This window comes from Eleutherodactylus coqui, chromosome 3 (genome assembly GCF_035609145.1).
Source record: "Eleutherodactylus coqui strain aEleCoq1 chromosome 3, aEleCoq1.hap1, whole genome shotgun sequence".
Taxonomy (NCBI): domain Eukaryota; kingdom Metazoa; phylum Chordata; class Amphibia; order Anura; family Eleutherodactylidae; genus Eleutherodactylus; species Eleutherodactylus coqui.
This window is the reverse complement of record NC_089839.1, coordinates 281,986,405-282,013,458: the sequence shown is the minus strand read 5'-3', so window position 1 is coordinate 282,013,458 and position 27,054 is coordinate 281,986,405. Positions and strand designations below refer to the sequence as shown.

Below are 27,054 nucleotides of genomic sequence, written 5' to 3'. Positions count from 1 at the left end.
TTGAGTGGGTTTTGCCAACAGTTAAGTACGGCAGTGGTTCCATTATAGTCTGGGGATGTTTTACACGGCATGTTCTTGATCCGTTGGTCGTAGGGACAAGAACGATGAAGACATAGGTGTACCCTGACATTCTAGACAATAACGTGCTGCCGACAATCTGGTAATACTCTGGGAATGGTCGGCCATACTTTCTGCAAGACAACGGGCCTTGTCACAAATCTAATGCTGTTTTACATTGGTTTGAGGATATGAATGTTCCACGATTGGACTGGCTGTACAGAGTCCTGACCTGAACCTACTGAACATCTTTGGTCAAACTGGTATGTCGGGTCAGGTAATATGAACAACTACCATCATCTTTAAGAGAACTTGCCAGATGTTTGCAGGATGAATGGAGGGAAATACTGGCTGAAGTGTATCCGATGTTAGTGGACAGTATGTCATGGAAAGTATCCGATGTCATTAGGGCCAAAGGAGGCTCCACTAAGTATTAAAATAAATACTACTTTTGATTCTTGCTCACATGTCCAATTACTTTTGGTAGGATAGTGTAATTTTACGCTGAACAAATATGAAATACTTCTAGCAGGATAACCCCTTATCACCTATCAACAGGATAGGAGATAAATGACTGATTAAGAGTCCCAGGGATTGCGAGACCAATGCTCCCCGAGTGAATGGAGTGGCAGCGTACATGCATTTACTGTCTATGGAGATAGCCAAGTCATGCTATCAGTTGCCTCTGTCAGTCCCTTATGGAGCAGTGGTCCCACATGTGCATGACCACTCCATTGACTCAGGGAACCCTTGATTGTTGGTGGTCCCAGCAGTTGGGACCTGTCCTGTGATAAGTGATTTTGTTAGGATAACTCCTTTAATGAGAACTCCCTAATGTATTTACTTTTTTTTTTTCCTTTCCCTGGTTTGTAGTTTATTTTCAGCATTTCTACTGATATAATGCCCAGGTTCTATTAGATAATTGAATTTCCCCTTCTAAAAAGGCATTAAGAAGGTGCAACTGATGCAGATGAAAAATTAATTTCTTTTAAAAGGGATCTCTGCTTTACAAAGCCAGTTATTCAAATAGTTAGGGAGTTTTTAGCTTTATGAGTGAGATCTCAGGTTCTTCGCCTTTTATCTTCTTGGCTACAAAGAAGAGACTATCTTTTGCCGTGGAGGACCTCGCACCCTATTGCTTTCAATGAGAAATGTGTAATGCGTCATTTGACCTGTAGTAGTGCTGCAGAGAAATCGAACACTTGTTGCCAAGTTTGCCCACAGATTACGACTGGAGGTCTCAGCAGAACGCTCTGGGACCAGTTTATCATGGGGGGTGAACAAAAAGGACTTTGTGTGTCTTGGCATGGTGAAGCCATTCATCTAGAACAGATGTCATTCGCAAAGTTGATTTAGCTAGATCCATAATATACAGATTAATATAACACAGTACATGTGATGTTACACATCACTTCTTTAATATGTCTACATACACACTGCATGCTCAGACATCAACAAGACTGACTATTTCACACCGTAGTTTATGCAATCTCTCTAGAAAATCAGTTTCCTATGAATGGATTACATCTGCATATTATGACATGTGTCCTGGCCCGACCTCGTGGGTTACGGACTCGAACTCTCACAATCATACATTCCTATGACGGTGACGGTTCAGGTCAGTAAACCCTGCAGTTGGGCCAGGACATGCGGCCATAGTATGTTTGTGTATAATTGGCCCAACAGTCAAAATCCCACTAACGACAACACAAGAATCCAAAAGTGTTTTATGCACAAAGGGTTTCAAAATCTTGAGAACGACAGTCAATCAAAATGTCATTAAGCTGCACCGCTCCGCACTTATTGCCATTCATGGACAATGATTTACAGTGGCTAGAGCTGTTGGCTGAACGCTCTTTTCGTCTGGCAGTTATTCATCCTGAGCCCCCATACGTATGTAAGCTGGGCTCCGCTGAACATGCATGAATTCGCAATACAGAGAGTAGAATAAGCTGCTGCCAGACACCTCTGAAGACGGCTTATTTCCCTTGAGAAGAAAAGGATTGGATATGTTGAAATCCAACATGTCTAAAGGTGCATTTACACACACAGATGATCAATAAAAAAAATCATCAGAAACAAACAGTTTTGAGCAATCATTTTGCACAGGTACTAATGGGCTAATCAGCCCTTTAGTACTTCATGTGCATGTATTTAGAGAACAGGTGGTCTGTTCTCTAAATACATCGCTATTGTTCTCTAGCAGGACAGCGGCTGTTAACAGCTGTTAAAGAACGTTATCATCGCTGCCCACGGAGAACTTGGCGTGCGCTCTGTCTTATCTTATCGTCAAAGATTTCATGAGGACCTGAAGTCAACGATGGACGAAAAGTGCACGGTAAGTGTAGGATGGGCACACATTTACATACAACAATTATCGCTCAAAAGATAGCTTTTGAGCAATAATCATTGTGTGTAAAAGGGCCTTAAGCCTTCCTTTACCATCTGCCATTCAAGGAGAGTCAAGACCCCTCCATACATATCAGATGATTGGCCGGATGTTCATCTAATGTGTATGGCCAGCCTATGGATAGGTGATAAACGCAGCAATCTGATGAATATCTTAGGTATTCAATCCAAGGATGGGACTATAGATACACTATAAGCTTCACTGCTGGTTAGAATCCTTTGTATTCTCAATAAGAAATCGCTCGCAGGCTTGGTAGGTTGTGGCAAAATCTGATGACAGTCCAGAGATGTTGGTAGTTACTTGCGAAACAATTCCTGGTGTAAACTGATTGTAATAGGAGACCTGCAGAAGAAATTTTGAGAAAAGAATAAATATTCAATTATGATACGCTGATATGAAAGTTGACGCCAACAGGACCATGACCATTGGATTGTATGATGACCAGATATTTCTAACTGCAGCCCTTTCTCCAACTCAAACTTAAGTCCTATTAGAGCCAAGCAACAACTTGGGTGGAGAGATGTTCATTGTAGTATAGCGGCTTAACTAGAGCCTCTGCAGGTTCGGTCATTGCCAAAAATAAATTGGTATAGAAATACCATTGTATGGCCACATATTCAAATGTGCAATAAATCATCAACTATAACCACATACATGAGCATAACTACAGATGAGCAGCTATAATGGGGATTGTGTGTCCCGAAGGCCAAGAGGCCTGCTTAAGTGCAGGAACATTTAAGGCAGTGACTTCCTGTTATGGGCAGCTACTATGGTTTGTATCTTCCTGTAAATGACTCTTTGGTGAAACATACGGCATGTATTTCATACTACTTGCATTGCATATTAATTTTACATAAATGCTCAAAATCTAGTTTGAAAGGGACCTTGATGTCCTACCGATCATTAGAATGTTGTTACCAAAGGTGTAATGTGAACCTCCTGGGCCATAATGACAAAATCCATAACTCAGCCTCCCCAACTATCTCATGGCATTTATAGTACTATTGTTTACCTATGTTAGGCCCCCATCAGACGTTAGGACTCGGGGGGGGGGGGGGGGGGGGGGGGAACTGCGACCTTTGCACCGTCAGGGCTTATTCACACAGGCATATGCAATTTTGGTCTGTGAAAATGCACCATTTCCAACCATGTGTATGTGTGTATTAGTGCACAAATGTAAAATTGACCAAGTGTTGCCAGTTTTGTCACAACCCAAAGAAAACAAGGTGTGCAAAAAAATAAAATAATCGCATTGAATACGGATGCTACTGCGTATTCATGGCATTTTTTTCTGCACCCATAGACTTTACTGAGTGATTTTTAGTTTGTGAAAACAGACCAAAATAGGGCATGCTGCAATTTGTTTTCTACACACAGTATTCTCAATGAATCCATATTAAGTAAAAATACTGATGGGATATCGACAGAAAATCTACCCGTGTGAATGGGCCCTTACACTATTGGCACTGCTGCTGCTCCCTGCCAGCTCATTTTTACTAAGTTACTAAAAATTATGCAAATAGGCAATGGAAAAGTACCTCCAGCGCTACCTATTGGAAGGTGCCTTTACGTCAATGTTTGCCATTTCAACACGCCTTGGCTATGTGACTAAGGATATAATCCATACCAAAAAGTCTTCTCCATCCCCTATTTGCATACTTTTTTCCAGAAAGCATTGAATGGCCTATATAAAATGCTCCACTCTAACTTGGCACTCTCCTCAAGGAGGTGGTTTTCCCCCCACCCACCAAGACCCAAGATTCTGCAAACAATACCTTTGTCCTAGGCCCTTGTGACCAGATACAGAATCCGGAGCAGAGAGTCTCGCCCCGGGTGTACTCCTCGCATGGAGGATGAGTTGGGAGAGAAACAGAGCGAAACGCTACAACATAAGGATCTCTGGAAAAGACAAATATGCCATCAGTATGTTATATTGGAGGATCTACATAGACAAGTAGTTTAGAATCAGAATTTACCCAACATCACAGGGCGGCCGCCGAGAAGCTAGGATGATGAAATCTTGAAGTTTGCCATCTGCGCTCCTCACAGTGCTGACTACGTGATAAATAGCATCGTCCTCATCCACTTCTTGCAAGAGCTGGCATTCCCTACACAGAACACAATGTATAAAATACCGGAGGAGATTACGAAGGGGATATTTTTGTGTTCTTTCTCTCACTTGTAATAGCGGTCCCACTCACTGCGACGGCTCATGTCAGAAAGCAGGTTGAAGGTTTGTCTTGCATCGATGGATACTGTGATTTCGACCTTGAAGGACAGGAACTTGCCATCCTCCAGTGTGTACAGGTGGACCTGTGTGAAGAGGAGGACTGGACTGTCATATAGTAGGTCACTCCTCCCTTACGCTGTTCATAGTCCTAGGTATGGTGGAATGTTTTACAGGGTAATGGTGGTGTGATCTCCCATGACTGTGGCGTAGCTTGTAATTTTACAGCAGATCTGTCAATCACACTGTAACCCGCCCCAAATATGACTGGTTAGCCGTGTAATCTTTTTACAATTTTCACACTGTTAATATGTACCGATAAATCCTAAATTGCAAAATTTAAAAAAAACTCATACGAAACTCAATATACTTTCTGGAAGCAGACATGTGGCACACTCAGCACTTTATACATATAGGCACCTTCATGCAATTTTGCAAAGTGTAAGTAAAAAAAAACACACCACTTAAAAATTGATATTAGTGGCTAAAGGAGTGATCCAAGCTGAAAATTAGGTACACAATACCTCCTGGAAAAAAAACTTCAACATGTGCAAAGTTCATAAATACCATACCACTAATGACTGTGCATATATGCACATATCTTCATAAAATTGCATGAACTGGAAAGACCAAAAATCTGGATATTCTGATAAGCAAAAGTTGCTTGTAAATTCAAATTTGAAATTAAATGCGAACTTTTAACGCACACCTCTTATGCAGATAAGAGGTGTGCGTTAAAAAAAAAACACCAAATCTTCCAACCAAATTTTGCATGCAGATTAAATTATGTTTTTTATAGGTATCTAATTTTCTATCTCCCTATGCAAACTGTAACCCAGTAACTTCCAAAGCCTAATGTAATGTGTTACCTATAGGCACTTTAATGGGAGTGTAAAATAAGTGCTTTTTTTGCTCCATACCGGTATTATGGACGCAACAAGCTAATGCCTTATTTGGACGAGCCGATTCTCCATTGAAAAAGTGAGTGACGTCACAGATAACCCGCTCAGCGTTTCACATTCCTATATGAAACACAGTGCAGGGAGTGTTTAAACGCAAGTGAATGAGTCAATTATGATTTTTAGTCCTGCCGAAACTAAATGATGAACAAAAAGTTCACAATTCAAACGATTTTGTTTGGGTCATTGGTCACGTTTGAAAGATTATTGTTAATTTTTGCTTGTTTTAATGTTTTGTTTTTTTTAAAGATAATCATTATGTCTAAAAGCATCTTAAGACACTTGTCTTTAAAACAAGACCACAATAAATGCCATAAAAGCAACATAGCCTGAGATATCGCCTGCAGAAACACAGCTGGGAATGAAAGCTGCAGGTATGTACAGCTGTCACTTCAACTCTCACTTCAGCTTCCATTGTCTCTGGCTACATTGTAGCTAGAAACAGTATTCCAGTTTTGTTTTAAAGCTAATAATTTTTTTAGCTTTAAAACAAGATTCAATTTGATGCTGTAGCCTCTATAGAGCCTGAGATACACCCATTAGTAGCAAGGATTTTTCTTATACATTTTTTGGCTATTGAAGTGCCTCCCTGCAAGTATATAGGTGGTTGGAAAGAAAAGGGGTAAACGATGAGGACAACACATCAGTGGCCAATACAATTTGTTTTGCTTTCACGTATATGGATGTGTTAGAATATGCCATAATAGAACACTTCCCAGAAAAGGAGTTTATGGCATGACATGTGTGCATTAGAGTGTTTGAATTCAGCAATAAACAGAATACTTACAAGTAGAGATGAGCGAGCGTACTCGGAAAAGCACTACTCGCTCAAGTAATTTGCTTTATCCGAATATCGCTGTGCTCGGGTCTGAAGATTCGGGTGCCGGCACGGAGCGGGGAGCTGCAGGGGAGAGCTGGGAGGAACGGAGGTAAGATCTTTCTCTCCCTCTCTCCCGCCCGCTCTCCCCTGCTCCCCGCTGCGACTCACCTGTCAGCCGCAGCGGCACCCGAATCTTCAGACCCGAGCACAGCGATACTCGGATAAAGCAAATTACTCGAGCGAGTAGTGCTTTTCCGAGTACGCTCGCTCATCTCTACTCACAAGTGATTTAAGGCATTAATATTTCGTACCTTGTTAATTTCTGAAGCCAGGACCCAGTCAGTTTTAGAGACCAACATTTTCAAGGCAGATACATTGTTGTAGCTGAGGTAAACCTGCAGAACATAAAAGTTGAACTAAAAGCAGCCAAGTACATACAGTAGCTTATAGTATATATAACAAGTCCATCAAATCGGTCCTGTAATCCCAGGTCTACATCGTCAGGATAGATCATTTTACACTGAAAGGTTATCATAGAATGGTAGAGTTGGAAGGGACCTCCAGGGTCATCGGGTCCAACCCCCTGCTCAGTGCTCAGGTTAGAATGGAGCATACATAGAAAGCTGCAGCATTAGCCAGCCAGCCAGCCCACTGAAAGCACTGAGTGGCTGAATGGGGAGCATGAGGTCCTGGAGGTCTTCTAGTTAGGTGCAAAGCTTCTGTAATTTACAGTCAAGTACATAGGTACATACCGTGGAGTTTTTACTTCTTGAAATAATACCTACAAGAAGAAACCGCAGAAACAACAACTATATTCGTTAAAATTATCCATAAACGGGGACAGAGCTACAGCTGCCGTTGGTTCCTGGTGTTGGATGAAGCCAAAAGGCTCCTTATCCATATAAGACACGACTATTATAAATGGCACAGAGTCAATGAAGGGGCCCAGTTATAGATTTTGCATGTGGGCCCAACACATGGTCCATATATTTTAGTATTTCCAATTCAAGCGGGGTTCCAGGACTCAATTTTTTTTTATTTTTGTGGAATGATGTACAATAGAGATTAAAAAAGGTATTCTCATCCCCTTCACTGCCCCCCGTCCAGCATTGGAGATCGAGCCTCTGCAAAAACAGTTGCAGTCACATGCCATTCATTGTGCATATGACAGCTCAGCAAATCATAGGTTTCAACAGTTAAGTGCCATTTATGGCAGAATAACCAATAAAGCCTGTGATTGGCTGAGTGGTCATGTGCACAATGAACGGCACATGACTGCAGCCGTCTTCTTCTGGGCTCTGATTGGTGGGCACTGGTGCTCCAGAGCTGGACACAGATCCACTGAAGGAGGTAAGTATGCCCTTTTTCTTGACTTCCCAACAGTACATTTTTTCTTAGCCCTGGATAATCCCTTTAGGGCACTGACATGGCAGAATGCTGATCCTTAATAACTTACCTGATTGCACGGGTCCCACGGGACTGACAGAGGCACCTCTGACTGATTACAGGAGATGACATATTTGCTGTCAGCACAAAGAAAACAATGTAAATTTTCAGTAACGGGGTCTAATTCTAGTAAAAGGTACTTTAGAATTATATTTAGCACCAAAAATTTTCTATGAAGCAAATAGCTGAAGGTTGTGTTGATCATGCGTAAAAAAATTTAGGTGCCTATTGCAACAACTGGGCAGAAAATTGGATTGTGTATGGAGAAGATAAACAACAAGTAGAACTGCTTAATATAGAGCAGGTGGATTTTCTTATTTTTTTAATCAGAAAAACCTCCAAGAACAAAACATCTTGGGATCCAACGTGGACTTACTAGATTGGAAGTCGGGGCATTTGCTATAGGACTTGTTAAATAGGAGGCCCAGTTACATTAGCTGCCTTCCTATGGGCAGTGAGAACCTCTACAAGGTCCTTGTTCTCTTCTAAACAGATCTAAAAATCCATGTAAACCCAATATATCCTGAAGACATTTTCTGGTTCAAGGAAAGGGTAGAAAGGAGGTGAAGCAGCATTGTGTTGGGGTTTGATGGTGTGAATATAAACCATGAGGTGGCTTCTAGAGATGAGCGAGTATACTCGCTAAGGCACATTACTCGAGCGAGTAGTGCCTTAGCCGAGTATCTCCCCGCTCGTCTCTAAAGATTCGGGGGCCGGCGCGTGAGACAGGTGAGTTGCAGCGGAGAGCGGGGGGGGGGGGGGGGTGGGGGGGAGAGAGGGAGAGAGAGATCTCCCCTCCATTCCTCCCCGACCCCCGCTGGCCCCCGAATCTTTAGAGACAAGCGGGGAGATACTCGGCTGAGGCACTACTTGCTCGAGTAATATGCCTTAGCGAGTATACTCACTCATCTCTAGTGGCTTCATTTCCATTATTGCTATGGGGCCACCTTAGCCCCGATGAGACCTCAGATAAGTAAGGTTTTGCGGGTTGAAAACTGTGCCTATTCTAGGCAAAGAATAGAATTGTAAGGAGATACAGTTTAATTTTGAACAGAATACATAGCAACCAGTATTGTTCTTGATTTACCGGTCCAGTCTAATTTTCCTACGAGCAATCGCTTCACGATACCGTCTTTCTCCATCCTGTGAATTAAAAAAATTTATATATTAAAAAAAAACGAAAAAAAAAAACAAGAGTCCTATATAAAAACACAACATAAATATCTAAATAATCTGGCAAAACAAGTTGGCACATTACCCTTCAGCTCTATGCTGTATAAAGTTTCCCTTATCAAGTGAAATTAAATTACCATATACACTCGAGTATAAGCCAAGTTTTTCAGCATACCTTTTATGCTGAAAAGTTCCCCTTGGCTTATATTCGAGCGAGGTTTAAAAACAATACAAAAAAAAAACTGCAATACTCACCTCGCAGCCTGTGTCTGTGTCCACGACGCAATGGTCTCCCTGGCGGTGTGGCAAGCTGCTTGACAATTCTCCCCGCTGTCATCTCCCTGCTCAGCTTTGAATTCCCCCACCGTCAGCGTTGTGTAGGTAAGCGCTGTAATTGGATCGAGCACCAGCCAATCGCAGCCGGCGCTCGATCATTCACAGCCATTCAGTGCATGACATCACTGAATAGCTGTGATCGGTTTATCGAGTGCCGCCGGCTGGGATTGGCTGGCGCTCGATCCAATCACAGTGCTTACTTACACAGCGCTGACGGTGGGGGAATTGAAAACCGAGCAGGGAGATGAAAGCAGAAAGGAGTCTGAAGCAGCTTGCCGCACCGCCAGGGAGACCATTGCACCGGGGACACAGATGTCGGCTGGGAGGGGAGTATTGCAGGTTTTTTTTTACCTAGTATATACTCAAGTCTAGCTAGGCTTATACTCGAGTCAATAAGTTTTACCAGTTTGTTGTGGTAAAACTTACTGACTCAGCTTATACTTGAGTATATACAGTATCTATGAAAATCGCCACAAAAAAACTAAATAAATGATATATATATATATATATATATACACACATACACATATACATATACATACATATATATATATATCTCATACACACACACACACACACACACACACACACACACACGCGCGGTGTATAAACGGCAGGGTTTTTATGCCCAGATGATATACGCCATTGTTTTAAAAAGGTTTGCAGCCAAAAAAAATAACAAAAATGGTACATGTCAAAATATGTTGAGAAAGCAGATTGAATCAGGGAACCCTGGCAGAATCACTTACCCCTGTCTCAGGTTTGATGCGAGGCAAAATACATGTGTGATTGTTTTCATCTAGAACGACGAAAGTCATGAAAGCGCTGTTGATGTGCCTTCGGGGTACACCTACATCATGGCAAAAGGCCTCGACGCAGACCCCAACTTCCATACTGCAAGGAAAATCACACAATGACAATCACCACGTGTATGTTCTAATTGTCGTCCTTTGTGGTCAGAGAATGGCAGAGCATCTTGAAAATTGTAGTTCTACCTCAGCTGGAAAGTCACAGGTTTCATAGTACTAGGACAACATCGGCAATCCATGATGTTGTGGGACGAGTCAGATGAGCCCTCATGATAATGACTATAGCCCCCTAAGCAAGGACGCAAATATAGGCGATGCAAGGGGTGCGGTTTCACCCGAGACCAGGTGCACCCGGGTCCAGGAGCCTTAGGGCTCATGTCCACGGGCAAAATATGATTTAAGATCCGCAGCGGATCTCCCGCATGCGGATCCGCATCCCATAGGGATGCATTGACCACCCGCGGGTAGATAAATACCCGCGGATCGTCAATAAAAGGGATTTAAAAAAAAATGGAGCATGGAAAAATCTGGACCATGCTCCATTTTCGTGCGGGTCTCCCGCGGGGACGGCTCCCGCGGGCTTCTATTGAAGCCTATGGAAGCCGTCCGGATCCGCGGGAGACCTAAAATAGGAATTTAAAGTATTTACCTATCCGGCGCGGGCGGGGAATGTCAGCTGTTCCTCACGGCCGCATCTTCCTTGCTTCGGCTCGGCGGATGTGCCCGGCGCATGCGCGCGGCACGTCGACGACGTGCCGGCGACGTGCCGCCGGCGTCAGGAATTCATCCGCCGGCCGAAAATGAAGATCCGGCCGTGAGGAACAGCTGACATTCCCCGCCCGCGCCGGATAGGTAAATGTTTTTAAATTGCTATTTTCGGCGCTCATGTCCGCGGGGCAGGAGGGACCCGCTGCAGATTCTACATGGAGAATCTGCAGCGGATCTGATTTTCCCCGTGGACATGAGGCCTTAGGGGCCCATAAGGCCTCTCTTCTCCATATAGGAAGCCCAGTACTATGAATAAAGCATTATAGTTGGGGGCCCTGTTACAAGTTTCGCATTGGGGCCCAGAAGCTTCAAGCTATGCCTCTGCCCCTAAGCAAAGATTTTGGGGGGCCTTTCAGTAATTGTTATTGCCCTCACTAGATGTTCTAATAGAGTATTTGATTTAAAGCAGTGGTTTTCAACTCTGGGCCTCGTGTGGCGCAGAGTGTTAAGGCAGCAGAATGCAGTCCTAAGCTCTCACTCACGACCTGAAGGTTGCAGGTTCAAGGTTGAATCAGCTGTCCATCCTTCCGAGTTTGGTTAAATGAGTACCTAGATTGCTGGAGGGTAATAAAATTACCTGAGAGCGCTGCGGAATAAGCCCCTTCCCTTCAACTCCAGTCCTCAAAATCCCCAACCGATCATGTGTTCAGGATTTCCTACTGCACAGGTGAGGTCATTAGTGCCTCAGAAATTGCAACAGGAGTCCTCTGCATCCTCAAATGATCATTTAAGGACTGGAAATCAGATACACTTATTTAAAAGGGGTTCCAACTCAGGACTGGACAAAGCACAAGGACCAGGTCACCCATACATCTACAAAAGTTCTAACTTTTCGAGTTCCTTAAAGTTTATTTTAGGGCTTGTTCAGACATCAGTATAGCTTTGGTTCAGGGGTCCCATCAGGTATTCCAGTTAAAATCCCAAGTAGGCAACCTATCTTGGCTATTAATAAAAGAATACCTGTTTTGCCAGGTTTCCATTCATTTCCAGTATTTAGTGCTGGAGAGAATAACGTGGTGGACTGCGCAATTCCTTCCAGAAAAAGATGCAAGAAAAAAAAACAAAACAGAAACTTGATGAAATAGAGACCCATTGGTCTTCATTTCAGCAGTTTTCCTGCCAAGAGGGGTTGTGTCTAGGGCTATCGTTTTCGGGATTTTAAATGGAAGTCAATAAGGAGGTCTGAACAGGTCTTTACCAGCCACTAGAAAAGACCAGCAATGATTTGCCCATTTCTGCTCTAACTTGATGGAATTTTTTGTTTTACTAGTGTATGTTAAAGAAGCTCCTATCATCTCTCCTGACATTTCCAATAAACAGACTTTTCTTTAGCAGGGGTGTCTATTATTCCTTCTGGAAAAATAATAAATTGACAACTGGGCGTTACCATTTCCCTTATTAATAAAGTGTGTTCCTGAACGATCTAACACTAAGTACTGATTGGACAATGAGCGTGTAGCTACATGTCCGATTGACGAAAGGAATGGTAATGTCCAGTTTCCAATATATACATTTTCAGGAGGAATAACAGAGGAATAGCATAAGAGTTCACAAGAGAGAGAAAAAGACAGAGAATAGGAATAATAGTAAACTATAATAAACAGATTATCTCAATTGTGTCTCAATATACATGCGATAATAGATAAACAATAACTTGCTGTCGGAATGCTGGGAAATGTTCAACTTAATCCACAACTATTATATGTTATTATGGCTCTTCAGATTGGAGATTTCAAAAGCGGCGCAATAAACCCATAAATGTTCTCTTCTCCCGAGCTTTATCTCAGATGACCTTGGTCTTTGCACTTACTTCAGGTGTAGAAGGTAAATCTACTGCAAGATAAGCAGTGAAAACTGCAGGCAAATGTCATGTCAAGGGCAAAGTCATTATTAGCGTCTAGGCCAATATACGCAAAAAATGTAACCAGTGTCAGGTGGGACTCCAAATACATAAAACGTATACCTATACACCAATAGTCATGTGAGTATACTCGCTAAGGCACATTACTCGAGCAAGTAGTGCCTTAGCCGAGTATCTCCCCGCTTGTCTCTAAAGATTCGGGGGCCAGCGGGGAGGAACGGAGGGGAGATCTGTCTCTGCCTCTCTTCCCCCCCGCTCTCCGCTGCAACTCACCTGTCACCCGCACCGGCCCCCGAATCTTTAGAGACGAGCGGGGAGATACTCGGCTAAGGCACTACTCGCTCGAGTAATGTGCCTTAGCGAGTATACTCGCTCACCTCTATACTTCTGGGTTCTCTGTACTGTGCATGGTCCTCACGGCTCGCTGTCGGACATGCGCAGTACAGATTTTTCTTCTTTTTCTTTTTAAATCTCCTGCGAGATCGGCGGTCCACTGCAAATCAGCATGCTTTAATCCATTTGCGGATGCCCATGCTGCCCTATGGGTGGCTTGATTCGCAGGTGCCCCACGTGGATTCCGTAAATCAGATCCGCCCGTGGATATTGGGCTTCCGAACCAGAAGACCCCACAAGGGTCAAGCACAAACAGCGACCCTACCCCAAAGCTTAGACTGACATGTTGGTTCTCTGGAGCCTAGTCTATAGCCCAAGCATCCAACAGGAATCCAAAGTAGGAGCGAGGTTGCAGCAGAGTGTGGAAAGCAACAACTGCACATACATTTCCCCTAGACCAGCAGGAAGATCTAAGGATGCATGAGCGACAGCGAATCATGCCCAACATTTTCAGGACCCACAGCACATGGACACCCTGTGTCACATCGCTGCGAGACAAAAATCGTCCATATACATACACCTATTGAAAATAATGGGCTGTATTTTCATGCGAGTTTTGTGCATTTCACAAAGCACAAAAATTGCACAATTTTTTCGCCCTTATAAGGACACCGTTCCACAAAAGATCCCCAATAGAGATGAGCGAGTATACTCGCTAAGGCACATTACTCGAGCGAGTAGTGCCTTAGCCGAGTATCTCCATGCTCGTCTCTAAAGATTCGGGGGGCCGGTGCGGGTGACAGGTGAGTTGCGGCGGGGAGCGCGGGGGGGGGGGGGGGCGGGGATGGGGAGAGAGGGAGAGAGAGATCTCCCCTCCGTTCCTCCACGCTCTCCCCCGCCACTCCCCGGCCCCCGAATCTTTAGAGACGAGCGGGGAGATACTCGGCTAAGGCACTACTCGCTCGAGTAATGTGCCTTAGTGAGTATACTCGCTCATCTCTAATCCTCAACACAGATAAACATGATACACAATGAAGCACAAAATAAAGCAGTATGGTGCTACCAAACCTAGTCTAATGGTTGGAAGTATCAGAATTCCTCACACAGAAGTCTAGACAATAGGCCAGACTAAAATAGTGTGAAAGAGGTGCTGTGCAACTGCGCCCTACTAATCAAGTGAGTTTTCAATCCCCATGCGATTTTCAGGTGCCAACCTCACCTCCGTGCCATAGCATTGATGAAGAGGCCCTACGTTGACTGCAAGTTGCAATTAAGCCACCCTGTGTACAACCAGGTCTAAACCACATTGTGAAGGACCCAATCTTAGCCACTGATAACACTTGATATTGCCATTATATTAATATTTCATCTATAGTTTTATATTCTAAAGCCCTTTGCCCGGTGCCCTGAATCCTTCTCGCCAGGTGAGGTAGATGCCAGCGTGTTCAGTTGTTTCCATGACTCTCATTAACTTCAATGACAAGAACTGCGCACATACACAGGCAGCTCGCCATTCTCTCCCCACCCAGTGGAATTTAGGGTGAGCGGATTCTCATTCTCCCGAACAATAGGAGTTTGAGAGAGGAGGCCTTCACCTGTTCTATAAAAATAGTACATCTGCTGGATATGCCATTAATTTCTACCAATTTGCTATATGTAAACATTAATACCTCTACTTAACGACACCCAGTATTGGGCGATAATTATCTTTGCTTCTGAAAATACTAGCCTGTATTAGAAATGTCTCTACTGATGCCAATCTAACGGACGCCAAATTAAAAGAATTTTGCTGTACATCATGTGCCCTCATTATAGGCTATTTAGTACTAACCTGTCTTTGAAGGCATTGTTGACGATGGCCTTTAAAATTAACCGGTCCCCGACTTGTGAGGGTCCCCGAAAATGGAACATTTCAATTACTTTTAAGGTCGGGTGAGCATGACAAAGCCGGCTGTGCAAATCAGAAAAGCAACCAGTTACCAAGAGAGTTAAATGATGACAATAGAAGGGTGGTATATGCCAAAAACAAGACGTAAATAAGAGTGTGCATTATACATTCATATAGAATCTATCAAGGTCTTAGTATGTGCCCAATATTCTGAGGTAAGCCATCTAGGATTCCAATTGTCAAAGTCAACAGAGGGTGCAATTTAGAATATAAATCCAAGGTTCATACCTGGCAGCTATTGTGGCAATATTCTCCATCCAGGCCATTATCTGCCCACCAAACGTATTGCCCTGATGGTTGGCATGTGGAGGCAGCACAAGTTCAACACTCTCCACACGAGTCTTCTGGGCAAGAACTTCTCCATTCATCTCTCCTTCCCGGCTTCTTTCTACAATTTGCATACAAGAAAACTATTTTATATACGAGGGAGAGTCAAAAATTATCCGCACTCCAGTTATATCAAAACTTCTGTTCACCGCACTGTCTTATCAACTCTTTCCATTGTAGGTCGCTGTCTCCCCAGTCATTGCCGTGCAGCTTTGAATGTATTACATCAGTTTATTTGTGACTGCAGTGCAAGAAAAAACAGTTGCCTGACTTGTGATGTGCATAAAGGAAGAGCAGCATGCAGTGATTTTTTTTTTTATGGTTTGAGCATGCGTGTCGGGTGGCGATGTTCATCGAAAACTTTGTGCTCAGTATGGAGAAAGCATTTTGTCGCGGAGAGGTGTGTATGAACAGAGAGACAAGTTCAAGGGAGGTTGCACAAGTGTCAGCCATGATAAGGAGCCAGACGTCCGTCCACGACTGATGACAACATTGAGCGTGCATGTGGACTAAACATTTGCAAATCAGCCGTGGCTCTGCCTATGCAATAATCCAGGATAGACTTGTACTGAAACAATATCATGTTAAAGCATCTTCCCTATAGTCCTGAACTTGCTCCATCCTGTTTGGACCCCTGAAAGAAGCCCTAAGAGGATGAAGATTTACATCTGATGAAGAGGTGAAAACAGTGGAGCATTCATTGCTCGCAGCTCAGCCCCAAATATTTTTTTACTGAGGGAGTATGAAAGCTTGTTGACAGATGGACAAAGCGTATTGAAAAGCAGGCCGATTTATGTTAAAAAAACAAACAAAAATTATTTGCTTTTTCTGAAAGCCGATTAAAATAAATTCTACAGCCAGAGTGCGGATAATTTTTGACTCACCCTCATATATGGTATTAGGCAGGTGGACTTTCATGTTAAAGGGCAAATTGACAAAAAGGCATAAAAACGTTGAAAAAAACTGAGTGTCCCCACCCTTTTGCCGAGTTTCCCCACCTTTATGCACAAACAATTGTCATTGGTTAGAAAACCCCAAAACAGCCAACAAAGATAAAAATGTTGACCCTCTAACACATACCATCCCGCTGGGTGCTTCGGGTCAGCAGGTCTTTTATATTGTCAGTATGGACTAATCTCATGCGCCGTCTTTCGGCAGCAATGCTGTGCTCCAGGTGCTCTTCTTCAGTCACGGGACTCAAGGGCTTTAGCTTCACCTGCAGACATTTAATACATCTTTGCAGTTGCATGGCTAGAATAGAGTGAACCATCTTGCACCAAGCACCATACTACAGAAATCATTACTACACAGCTGCTATAGTTAGTATTTATTAGAATTGTACTATTACGCTAATGATGATACAATTTATATTATATTTCGGATTGTCTTACTTTTTTATTGCCTTGTGGTTGTGCAACAAAAGTTGCAAATGCCTGACAGACTTTCCATTCTTTTCCATTACACAAGTCTTCAGAGGTGACATGGATTCCTACCTAAGAGACAAGAACATACAAGAACATAGCGGTTAGGGTGTAATTTCCAGAGGGGCACACTGTTCCAGCTTGTTCTGTAGAGTGGTCCAGCCATCTCTTAAATACCGTAAATAGGGTAGTATATATAAAGTATGTATGAGGCAGGCACCAGATGATATTCGTATATATACAAATTTGAAGTGCATTAGGGGGCATGTTTCCAAAGGGGAATATAGAAGAAGTTTAAATGGAGTTTGATTAGGACATATAAAAGGCCTCGCTAAAAAGATGTGTTTTTAGGCCCCACTTAAACCGGTGGGTATTTGGAAATAACCTGATTGTCAGAGGTAATGCATTCCAGAGAACTGGTGCAGCTCAGGGAAAATCTTGGAGATGGAAGTGGAAGGTTCAGATTAAGGGGGAACATAGTCTATGGTCCTTAGAGTGGAAAGGATGGGTAGGTTGGTAGACATGAATGTGCGAGATCGATATAGAGCAGTGCAACAGTGTTCAACCTCACTCACAAGATGACTCCTCACAATTTATGCAGGTGTGGGCGTTACATACTGCCACCACACGACTCTTGGCATGTCAGTGTATAAATGTATTGCAGAGCAAGTGTCTTTATTGAAGGGAAGGTCCTTATTGCTCCTACAGATGACTATGATAATCCAGTAGTAATGCAGTCTTGGTGATTTGCTTGCACTTGTGTCAAAAATGTGTCTTAATCTAAAAGTTCATATTCAAATGTCATCATAATCAATACAAACCTCCATGCTGGAATTAAAGGCTCGGTTGACTTTTGTTTTCAAGTTAACAACTTGTCCTACGCTGGAAATCAAAAAGAAAGCAGTCATACAGAAAAGTTAGTATAATTTGTCTTCACGTGACAGCCAGTATACAATTATTTCACACTCCCATCATGCATCTTACAATTCAGACCATAAAGGTAAATTCCCTACTAGGTTTAAACCCAATTAAAGTGACCCTCTGGTCCTGGACAAATAGATGGCACCTTCGTCAGCACTGGCCAATCAGAGCAGTGTGTAGTGTCTTAGACTAATGATACATACTAATGCACAGTGTGTGTCAAGTAGTCAGGGATGCTGTATGGCCATCTAGGTTTGTCCAGGACCAGACAGCCACTTTAAAGTCTTTATGGAGTTCATCTTTCTTGGTGGTTCATTGTACTGATGCTCAGATTTCTGGAAGTTTGAGGAGGACGACTAAAAGTTTCTCACCTGGATTTTCTCAGGTATATCAAAACTCGAGATGAGCGAGCATACTCGTTAAGGGACAATACTCGAGCGAGTATCGTCCTTTTCGAGTACCTGCCTGCTCGTCAGCAAAGATTCGGGTGCCGGCGGCGGTGAGTGGTGGGTTGCGGGAGTGAGCAGGGGGTGGCGGGGATGAGCGGGGAGGGAAACAGGAGGGAGATCTCTCACTCCTCCCCCCACCCCCCTGCCTCCCCTCTGCTCACTTCCGCAACTCACCGCTCACCCCCGCCAGCACCCGAATCTTTTCTCATCTCTACTGGGAGGAGGTGTGAAGAAGGCATTCTTGCATCCAAAAGAGAACCACAAAATCTTGAGTAGATGCAAATACTTGAATCATGCTTCCAACGTCTAAAGCTCCCTATATAGCCTGATTGGGGTGACAGCTATCCCTTCCAAATTAAGCCATATACAGTACAGGCATGACCTGTTCAGCTGAGCATGTATGTGATCTCAGTGGAGGAAAAGGAATGAAGCCTCTGCCAGATGACACTGGTAGCAGCTTATCTCCTGCAGGATAAAAGGATTGGGCATGCTGAAATTTAACATGCTCGATCCTTTTTTCCCTATGACATCTACCATCAGGAAAAAAAAGTCTGTTGACCCCCATACAAATTTAAATGGTCGACAAATCCTGCCAATATCGTCAACATTTACCTAATGTATATGGGCACCCTAAGTAGTATGATGTCATCAATATGTTGATAAGGATACTATGGCGGGAGCTGCCCTTTTATAAGGTCCATCATACACAAGTGGAGCTTATGGTAGTAAAAATGACAGAACTGGAAAATAAAATTGTGTTAAAGGTTTCTGAAATTCATTGTTCTAGTAATGTTTCATGTCCGTACCTAATTGTCTGCTCAAAATAGATGTCATCCATGGAGGCGGTGACACATGGGCACCCTGCATGCCTTTCGGCTGTAGACAAAGAGGGATAGAAAGGCAGTTACTTTATAGCATGTCAACAAATTTCAGCATTGATGCAAATCCTCTATCTACAGAACAAGTGCACACTACCACATTATTTATGGATAGTAAGTCTTAGGAGAGCCTACTGGACAGATGATGGGAAACAAGCAAAGGAGGCTTATTACTTTCTTGTAACCACCTATAATACATTGTCATTTATTATGGAGGCACGGCCCTGTGGGCATTCTGACTTGCAATGACTGTGGGATTATTAGCACCAACTATAAGGGCACTCTGGCTATAATTATGGGGTTATTCTGAATATAAGGCCGATAAGTGGGTTGTATGCGTGTTCTCACCTGACAAGCAGGCTGCCGTGTCTATCCATTTTAGCAGCTGTCCAGTACTGAGTTGACCACGGTGGTTGGCGTGACACGGGAGCACCATCTGACTCATACGCACCTCCGTGGGGTTTCGTACATCTCCATTGATACTCGCCATGGCACGATAGGATAGCTGTGACCTGGAAATAATGAAAAATTCAATACAATGAGCTACAAAAATGTACTTTTTTTAATATCCAAAAGCAATTTACCAGAAAAATGAAAGAACTGTTCTAAATGGTTCCTATGGGCAATGTGAGCACTCCATATAGGGGTGGCAGATGCTAGAATACAGTCCTGTAGCAACTCTCATAGCTAGGGTGCGTTCACATGTAGCTGATTTGCTCCAGTTCTTCAGCAGTTTTCTCCCTTTCAACTGATTTCAAACTGAAGCAATGAAATCTGCTGCAGATCTAAACCTAAATCGGCAACAAAATTAGCAGCAAATCAGTTGTGTGTGAACGCACCCATTGGATGGATTCCCATATGAGAAGGAATTTATATAGGGTTGTGTTCCAGAATACTGGTGTAAAAAAGCCACACGTTTTTGTACTTGCCCCAAAATTTGCAACCTTTTGCCCTGTTTCAGTAACTCTTAAACCCTTAAAAAAGACTGGGTGGAGATTAGTGGTAGGGCTATCATGGCTTGACAAATTTACAATAATTTTCAGCAGAAACTGGCGTAAATTATAGCAGAAATCTATGCCAGCTCATAGGTAACGTAGATTTAACTTTTTGACGCATGGAAGAGCCAGAAACAAGTAAATTGGCGTTCTCCCCCTAATTTGTTGCAGCTTGTATTCCCCCCCCCCCCCCCCCGAAAATCCTAGCAAAAGAGCAACACAAAATCGCCATGAGAAAACACAGCGATATCGCACAAAACACAGATGCAATATTGTTGTGATTTTCTCACGGTGATATCGCTGTCACCCATGTGAAAGAGGCCTAAGGCTGCCTGTCCATGGGCGTTGCATTATCCCATGGCGGAGATCCGCCATGGGATACCGCCACCTGGGAAGCAGGAGCCGGCAGGCAGATCTCCGCTGTCAGACTATCTGACAGATAGGCTGACTGCTGAGAATCGCGGTAATTTTGCAGCATGCTGCGAATTGCCGCCCGCAAGCGAAGAATCGCAATTATTCTCTGCTCGTGGATATGGAGAAACGCTCCCCATAACAATGCTATGGAGAGCTTTCACTGCGTTCCCCGTGGCCGGATTATCGCCACGGGTAACGCAATGAAAACCCGCCTGTGGCCAGGGAGCCTTAGTGACACCCATGCAGATGTTGTGCAGGGTTAGAGATGAGCGAACGTACTCGTCCGAGCTTGATACTCGTTCGAGTATTAGCGTGTTCGAGATGCTCGTTACTCGAGACGAGCACCACGCGATGTTCGAGTTACTTTCACTTTCATCTCTGAGACGTTAGCGCGCTTTTCTGGCCAATAGAAAGACAGGGAAGGCATTACAACTTCCCCCTGCGACGTTCAAGCCCTATACCACCCCCCTGCAGTGAGTGGCTGGTGAGATCAGGTGTCACCCGAGTATAAAAATCGGCCCCGCCCGCGGCTCGCCACAGATGCGTTCTGACAGAGATCAGGGAAAGTGCTGCTGATGCTGCTGCTATAGGGAGAGTGTTAGGAGTATTTTAGGCTTCAAGAACCCCAACGGTCCTTCTTAGGGCCACATCTAACCGTGTGCAGTAGTGTGGAGGCTGCTTTTTGCAGTGTTGCACATTTTTTTTTTTTGTATATCGGCCGTGCAGAGCATTGCATCCTGCAGTAATTTTACATTGTCCAGGGCCAGTAGTGGTGAGGCAGGGACAGAAGACATATTTAGTCTATATAGGCAGTGGGCCTTTCCAAAAACATTTGGGGAAAAAAATCTATTTGGGCTGCCTGTGACCGTTCTCAGTGTACTGGGTCTCTGCTGGGGGTAGTTGTCCTAATTCATACGCAGCCAGCTAAGTGTTACAGCAGGCTTGCGCAAAATTCTTTTCTGCCTCTGCTGTGCGTTCCGTAAGCGAAGTCAGCCTCCAAGGGCCAATAAGCGGCACATTTAATTACAGCGTTCTGTTTCTGCACTACTGGTAATACAGCATGCTGAGGGATAGGGGTAGGCCTAGAGGACATGGACGCGGGCGAGGACGCGGAGGCCCAAGTCAGGGTGTGGGCACAAGCCGAGCCAGTGCGGTGGCCAGGGGTAGAGGCAGGGCCAGACCGAATAATCCACCAACTGTTTCCCAAAGCGCCCCCTCGCGCCATGCCACCCTGCAGAGGCCAAGGTGCTCTAAGGTGTGGCAGTTTTTCACAGAGACGCCTGACGACCGACGAACAGTGGTGTGCAACCTTTGTCACGCCAAGATCAGCTGGGGAGCCACCACCACCAGCATACGCAGGCATATGATGGCCAAGCACCCCACAAGTGGGACGAAGGTGGGACGAAGGCCGTTCACCGCCTCCGGTTTGCACCACTGCCTCTCCCCCTGTGCCCCAACCTGCCACTGAGATCCAACCCCCCTCTGAGGACACAGGCACGAGTGCCTACCGGCCTGCACCCACACCCTCACCTCCGCTGTCCTCGGCCCCATCCAGCAATGTCTCTCAGCGCAGCGTCCAGACGTCGCTAGCGCAACTGTTTGAGCGCAAGCGCAAGTACGCCGCCACGCACCCGCACGCTCAAGCGTTAAACGTGCACATAGCCAAATTGATCAGCCTGGAGATGCTGCCGTATAGGCTTGTGGGAACGGAGGCTTTCAAAAGCATGATGGCGGCGGCGGCGGCCCCGCGCTACTCGGTTCCCAGTCGCCACTACTTTTCCCGATGTGCCGTCCCAGCCCTGCACGACCACGTCTCCCGCAACATTGTACGCGCCCTCACCAACGCGGTTACTGCCAAGGTCCACTTAACAATGGACACGTGGACAAGCACAGGCGGGCAGGGCCACTATATCTCCCTGACGGCACATTGGGTGAATTTAGTGGAGGCTGGGACAGAGTCAGAGCCTGGGACCGCTCACGTCCTACCCACCCCCGGAATTGCGTGCCCCAGCTCGGTGCTGGTATCTGCGGCAGTGTATGCTTCCTCCACTAAACCACCCTCCTCCTCCTGCTCCTCCTCCTGAAACCTCATGTAATCACGCCGAACGGGCAATTTTTCTTAGGCCCACAAGGCTCAGTCATATAATTTTTCTAAACAATTTTTATACGTTTCAATGCTCATTAAAGCGTTGAAACTTTCACCTGAACCAATTTTTATTTTAACTGGGCTGCCTCCAGGCCTAGTTACCAATTAAGCCACATTAACCAAAGCGATTAATGGGTTTCACCTGCCCTCTTGGTTGGGCATGGGCAATTTTTCTGAGGTACATTAGTACTGTTGGTACACCAATTTTTTGGGGCCCTCGCCTACAGTGTAATCCAATTAATTTTTTGCCCACCTGTATTAAAGCTGACGTTACATCAGCTGTGATGGGCACTGCAATGGGATATATTTATGTACCGCCGGTGGCTTCCTGGCACCCACCCATGCTGTCGGTCCACACGGAGTTGTAACTCCATGTGTACACTTCTAATGAACCCCAGTCTGACTGGGGCATGCAGTGTGGGCCGAAGCCCACCTGCATTTAATCGGACGTTACCTGAGCTGTGATGGGCACTGCAATGGGATATATTTATGTACCGCCGGTGGCTTCCTGGCACCCACCCATGCTGTCGGTCCACACGGAGTTGTAACTCCATGTGTACACTTCTAATGAACCCCAGTCTGACTGGGGCATGCAGTGTGGGCCGAAGCCCACCTGCATTTAATCGGACGTTACCTGAGCTGTGATGGGCACTGCAATGGGATATATTTATGTACCGCCGGTGGCTTCCTGGCACCCACCCATGCTGTCGGTCCACACGGAGTTGTAACTCCATGTGTACACTTCTAATGAACCCCAGTCTGACTGGGGCATGCAGTGTGGGCCGAAGCCCACCTGCATTTAATCGGACGTTACCTGAGCTGTGATGGGCACTGCAATGGGATACATTTATGTACAGCCGGTGGGTTCCAGGGAGCCACCCATGCTGTGGATGCACACGGAATTCCCATTGCGGAGTTGTACCTGCCTGTATTTATAAAAAACCGCGGTCTGACTGACACCTTGACAGAATGAATAGTGTGTGGCACATAGGTTCCCCATTGCTATGCCCACGTGTGCAGCTCCTGATGGCGGTGGCACAGGATTATATTTCTCATTGCTTCTGTACAGCATTGTGGGCTATCGCCCCGCCCCTTTTAAAGGGGGTCGCTGCCTAGCCGTGCCAACCCTCTGCAGTGTGTGCCTGCGGTTCCTCCTCATGGCAGACGCACTTATAAATAGACATGAGGGTGGCGTGGCATGAGTGCAGCTGAAGGCTGCGCAGGGACACTTTGGTGTGCGCTGTGGACACTGCGTCGTGCGGGGGGGGGGGGGGTTGGGCAGCATGTAACCCAGGAGAAGTGGCAGCGGAGTGTCATGCAGGCAGTGATTGTGCTTTGTTGGAGGTAGTGTGGTGCTTAGCTAAGGTGTGCATTGCTAATGAGGGCTTTTCAGAAGTCGTTCCCATCATTTTCTTGAATTGCCCAGATTTTTACAAATGAAAACCTTAGCGAGCATCGGCGATATACAAAAATGCGCGGGTCGCCCATTGACTTCAATGGGGTTCGTTACTCGAAACGAACCCTCGAGCATCGCGATAATTTCGTCCCGAGTAACGAGCACCCGAGCATTTTGGTGCTCGCTCATCTCTATGCAGGGTGCATCTAGGCTAAGCCGTATTTCTGAGTAATTTTGTCTGCCAGAGTGTATGCAGAGAATAGAGATCGCTATTCTCAATGAGTTAGTACACATTGCCGTTTTTGTGTGCGCCAAAAAAAAATAAAAAAATAGAACATGGCCTATTTTCCTGCGCATTTGTGCAGTAAAGGTCCCCTTAGAAGTTAATGGGGGGAGAACACACCTGAACCTCATTAGGCTAAATAACCTTTAAAATTAGGGCTGCGTTGTGCACGGATATGAACAGGCTTTGCATGTACAAAAAAATACAGTAAAATGCACAAATGTGCGCAAACCAACCTTGTTCATAGCGCAAATACATTGCAGTGAAGCGTGCGCACTTCCACATACGCTCGTATGAAGGAGCCGTAAATCTGCGCATTTGATGCGGGTTTTCCGTTCTGGAATGCCTACTGTGGACATGGCCCGTGCAGAGGCAGCTTTAGGGCTTATTCACAAGAGCGATATTCTCATGTGAGTTTTATGCTGTGAGGGGAAAAAAAACGCAACGTGTTCTATCTTTTGGCGTTCCCTTGGAACGCCTCGCTCATTGCTTTCAATGGGATCTTAAAGGCCATGGCACTGGCCTGCTGCGCGATGTGCATGTGAGGCTATGTTTCCCATTGAAGTCAATGGTAAAAAAAACAAACCACGCAATCCTACCAGGCACATGTTTAATCAAAAACACTTTGCATCGCCGTGAAAGACGCACGATGGCGAGAGCGATTTTGGATATCGCGCTCGCCCTTGTGAATAAGTCTCTTACGGAGGCTTTTAATGTTTTATTACTGACCAAAAGCAAATACCTGGAGCCAGAAAAAAATACCTTACCACTGCATAAAAAACACCAAAACGTGTGGATTTTTTGCAAAAAAAACCCCAAAAAACAAACAACTAGCCTAATAAAGTTTTCATGCTACTAAAAAAAGTGGTGAACACTAGCACCATACACAAATGATTAATAAATAATAATAAGCGATATATCTGGTTATTACTGCTACCCTGGCCAACTTTCCAGTTATGTTATACCGCATTAACTAAGTAATGCGATCACACGAAGAAAGAGCTGGTTATACACCGCAGTACCAGACAGAGGGAGTCAAAGCAAATACACACAGCGTCGGAGAGTTACATAACCCACGGGACAAGTTATATAAAGCGTGCGCAGCGTTGGATAGAAGCCGGCGAAAGGGTTAATGACAGCAAAACAGAGTATATGAAAAAGAGTAAACTTTACTACGACATGGGTCAGCGTCCCTCCACCTGCTGCCTGTCCCCAGACGAGGGCATAGTATTCGTGTCCCTCCCCGAGCGTCAGGACTTCCTTAATCCAGAAACACAGGCGTGGAGTGAACCTTAAACCGGCCGGACCTGCTGGAATAGAAGAAGATTACATATTAGTATAACGCATCTGTAGGCTCCTGAGACAAGCGCCACATTGTGCACTGAGCTCCCAGCAAACACTACAACTTCTACTGCAGGCAAACATGACTAGATTGTATCAGGGCGGTGCTAAAACAGCGCCTTCCAGGATACAAAGAGTTAATTATATCACCCGGTACTTAGATAAAGACATTATAACGCTATGTAATACATTGTATCGCCCGTATATTAGAGGTTCCCTCAGAAACACGGCTTCAGGCTTGCAGACGTCGCCACTTTAAGTCGTCCTGTGCATGTGGAAGGCAGGGAGAGGGAGAGGAAGGGAATGCTGGGAGGAGGAGAGCGCTGAGTGCTGGTGATTTGGGTCAGTGGTGTGTCAGATGTGAGGAGAGCGGCGTGTGTCGCTGCTGATTGTTTCCTCTTCTCTGAGGGACAGAATTTAGCAATCGCTACAGACAGACCACCTCTACCAGCCGGGACGTCGGGTGCTATTAGACGCAATGATTAAAAGCGAGCGAAAGTGAAAAAGAATCGTTCGGTCTGAACGCGAGCCAACGGCTGAACGGCGAATTGTTCAGTTTTTGTTCATTTTACGCAAGCATAAAAATGATCGTTGGCTCGTTCGCTGATCGTCCGGGTTAAATGGCGCTCGTTCAGTCCCTCTCATACGCCATTCAGGGACTGAACAATTCGTGTTTGAACAAGTCAATGATGCGTCCAAACAGGCTGCACGGACGAGTTTGCGGTGACGTCACCGGGTCGTACAATCGAGAATCGTCTCGGCTATAAATAAATCTTGGTATTTGTATAGCGCCAACTTATTACGCAGCGCTTTCAGGTAATTATTACTTAATTACCCCCCACCAAGCTGGGTTCTCATTTTACCGACCTCGGAAGGATGGAAGGCTGAGTCAACCTTGAGCCGGCTACCTGACGCATGTGGGGATCGAACTTGCAACCTTCAGGAACCTTCACACACGGAATTGTCTGCAGATGCAGATTTTGTCAAGTAGCGCAGATTTAGTTGCGTTTTTAAGGGTGGTTTCACGTGGGTGATAAAATCGCACGATGCGAGAGCGAGTGAAAACGCGGCGTTAGGAAACCAATGACTTTCAATGGTTTCGTTCCCATTTGTGATGTTTTCACTCATGCGATGTTGCGATTAAAAAAAAATCCTATTTTTTTGCGTTTTGTATTTTTTTTTTATCATCCTATGAAGCCTCCTTTTTATAGCAACGCACGAACTTGCGACTTTCGTGCGATGCATTTTTAACATTCGAAACTCCTAGTGACTTTCACCCAAAAAAATTCTGCACCACAAAGCTTTTCCGCAGCGGAATTTAATGATGCGGCCTTGA

General features: G+C 44.9%; 1 protein-coding gene across 5 annotated transcripts; it reads right to left on the bottom strand.

Moving 5' to 3' along the window:
- Window positions 1-1,453: 1,453 nt before the first annotated feature.
- Window positions 1,454-26,082, bottom strand: ACOT11 (acyl-CoA thioesterase 11). 5 transcript variants are annotated; one of them, XM_066597557.1, is made up of 17 exons: window positions 25,908-26,082; window positions 25,554-25,687; window positions 19,492-19,655; window positions 19,072-19,141; window positions 17,717-17,777; window positions 16,866-16,967; window positions 16,555-16,690; window positions 15,376-15,535; window positions 15,031-15,150; window positions 10,178-10,322; window positions 9,007-9,062; window positions 7,930-7,996; window positions 6,785-6,868; window positions 4,647-4,780; window positions 4,444-4,575; window positions 4,243-4,366; window positions 1,454-2,809 (listed from the first exon to the last, which is right to left on the bottom strand). In XM_066597557.1, the coding sequence occupies exons 2-17, from the start codon at window positions 25,556-25,558 to the stop codon at window positions 2,666-2,668; spliced, it is 1,704 nt and encodes a 567-aa protein (XP_066453654.1). In that variant the 5' UTR covers window positions 25,559-25,687; window positions 25,908-26,082; the 3' UTR covers window positions 1,454-2,665. The 5 variants fall into 5 exon arrangements, with proteins under 5 accessions (XP_066453654.1, XP_066453658.1, XP_066453656.1 ...); XM_066597561.1 differs by having other exon boundaries at window positions 25,577-25,687; XM_066597559.1 differs by having other exon boundaries at window positions 25,554-25,684.
- Between the last annotated feature and the right edge of the window lie 972 nt (window positions 26,083-27,054).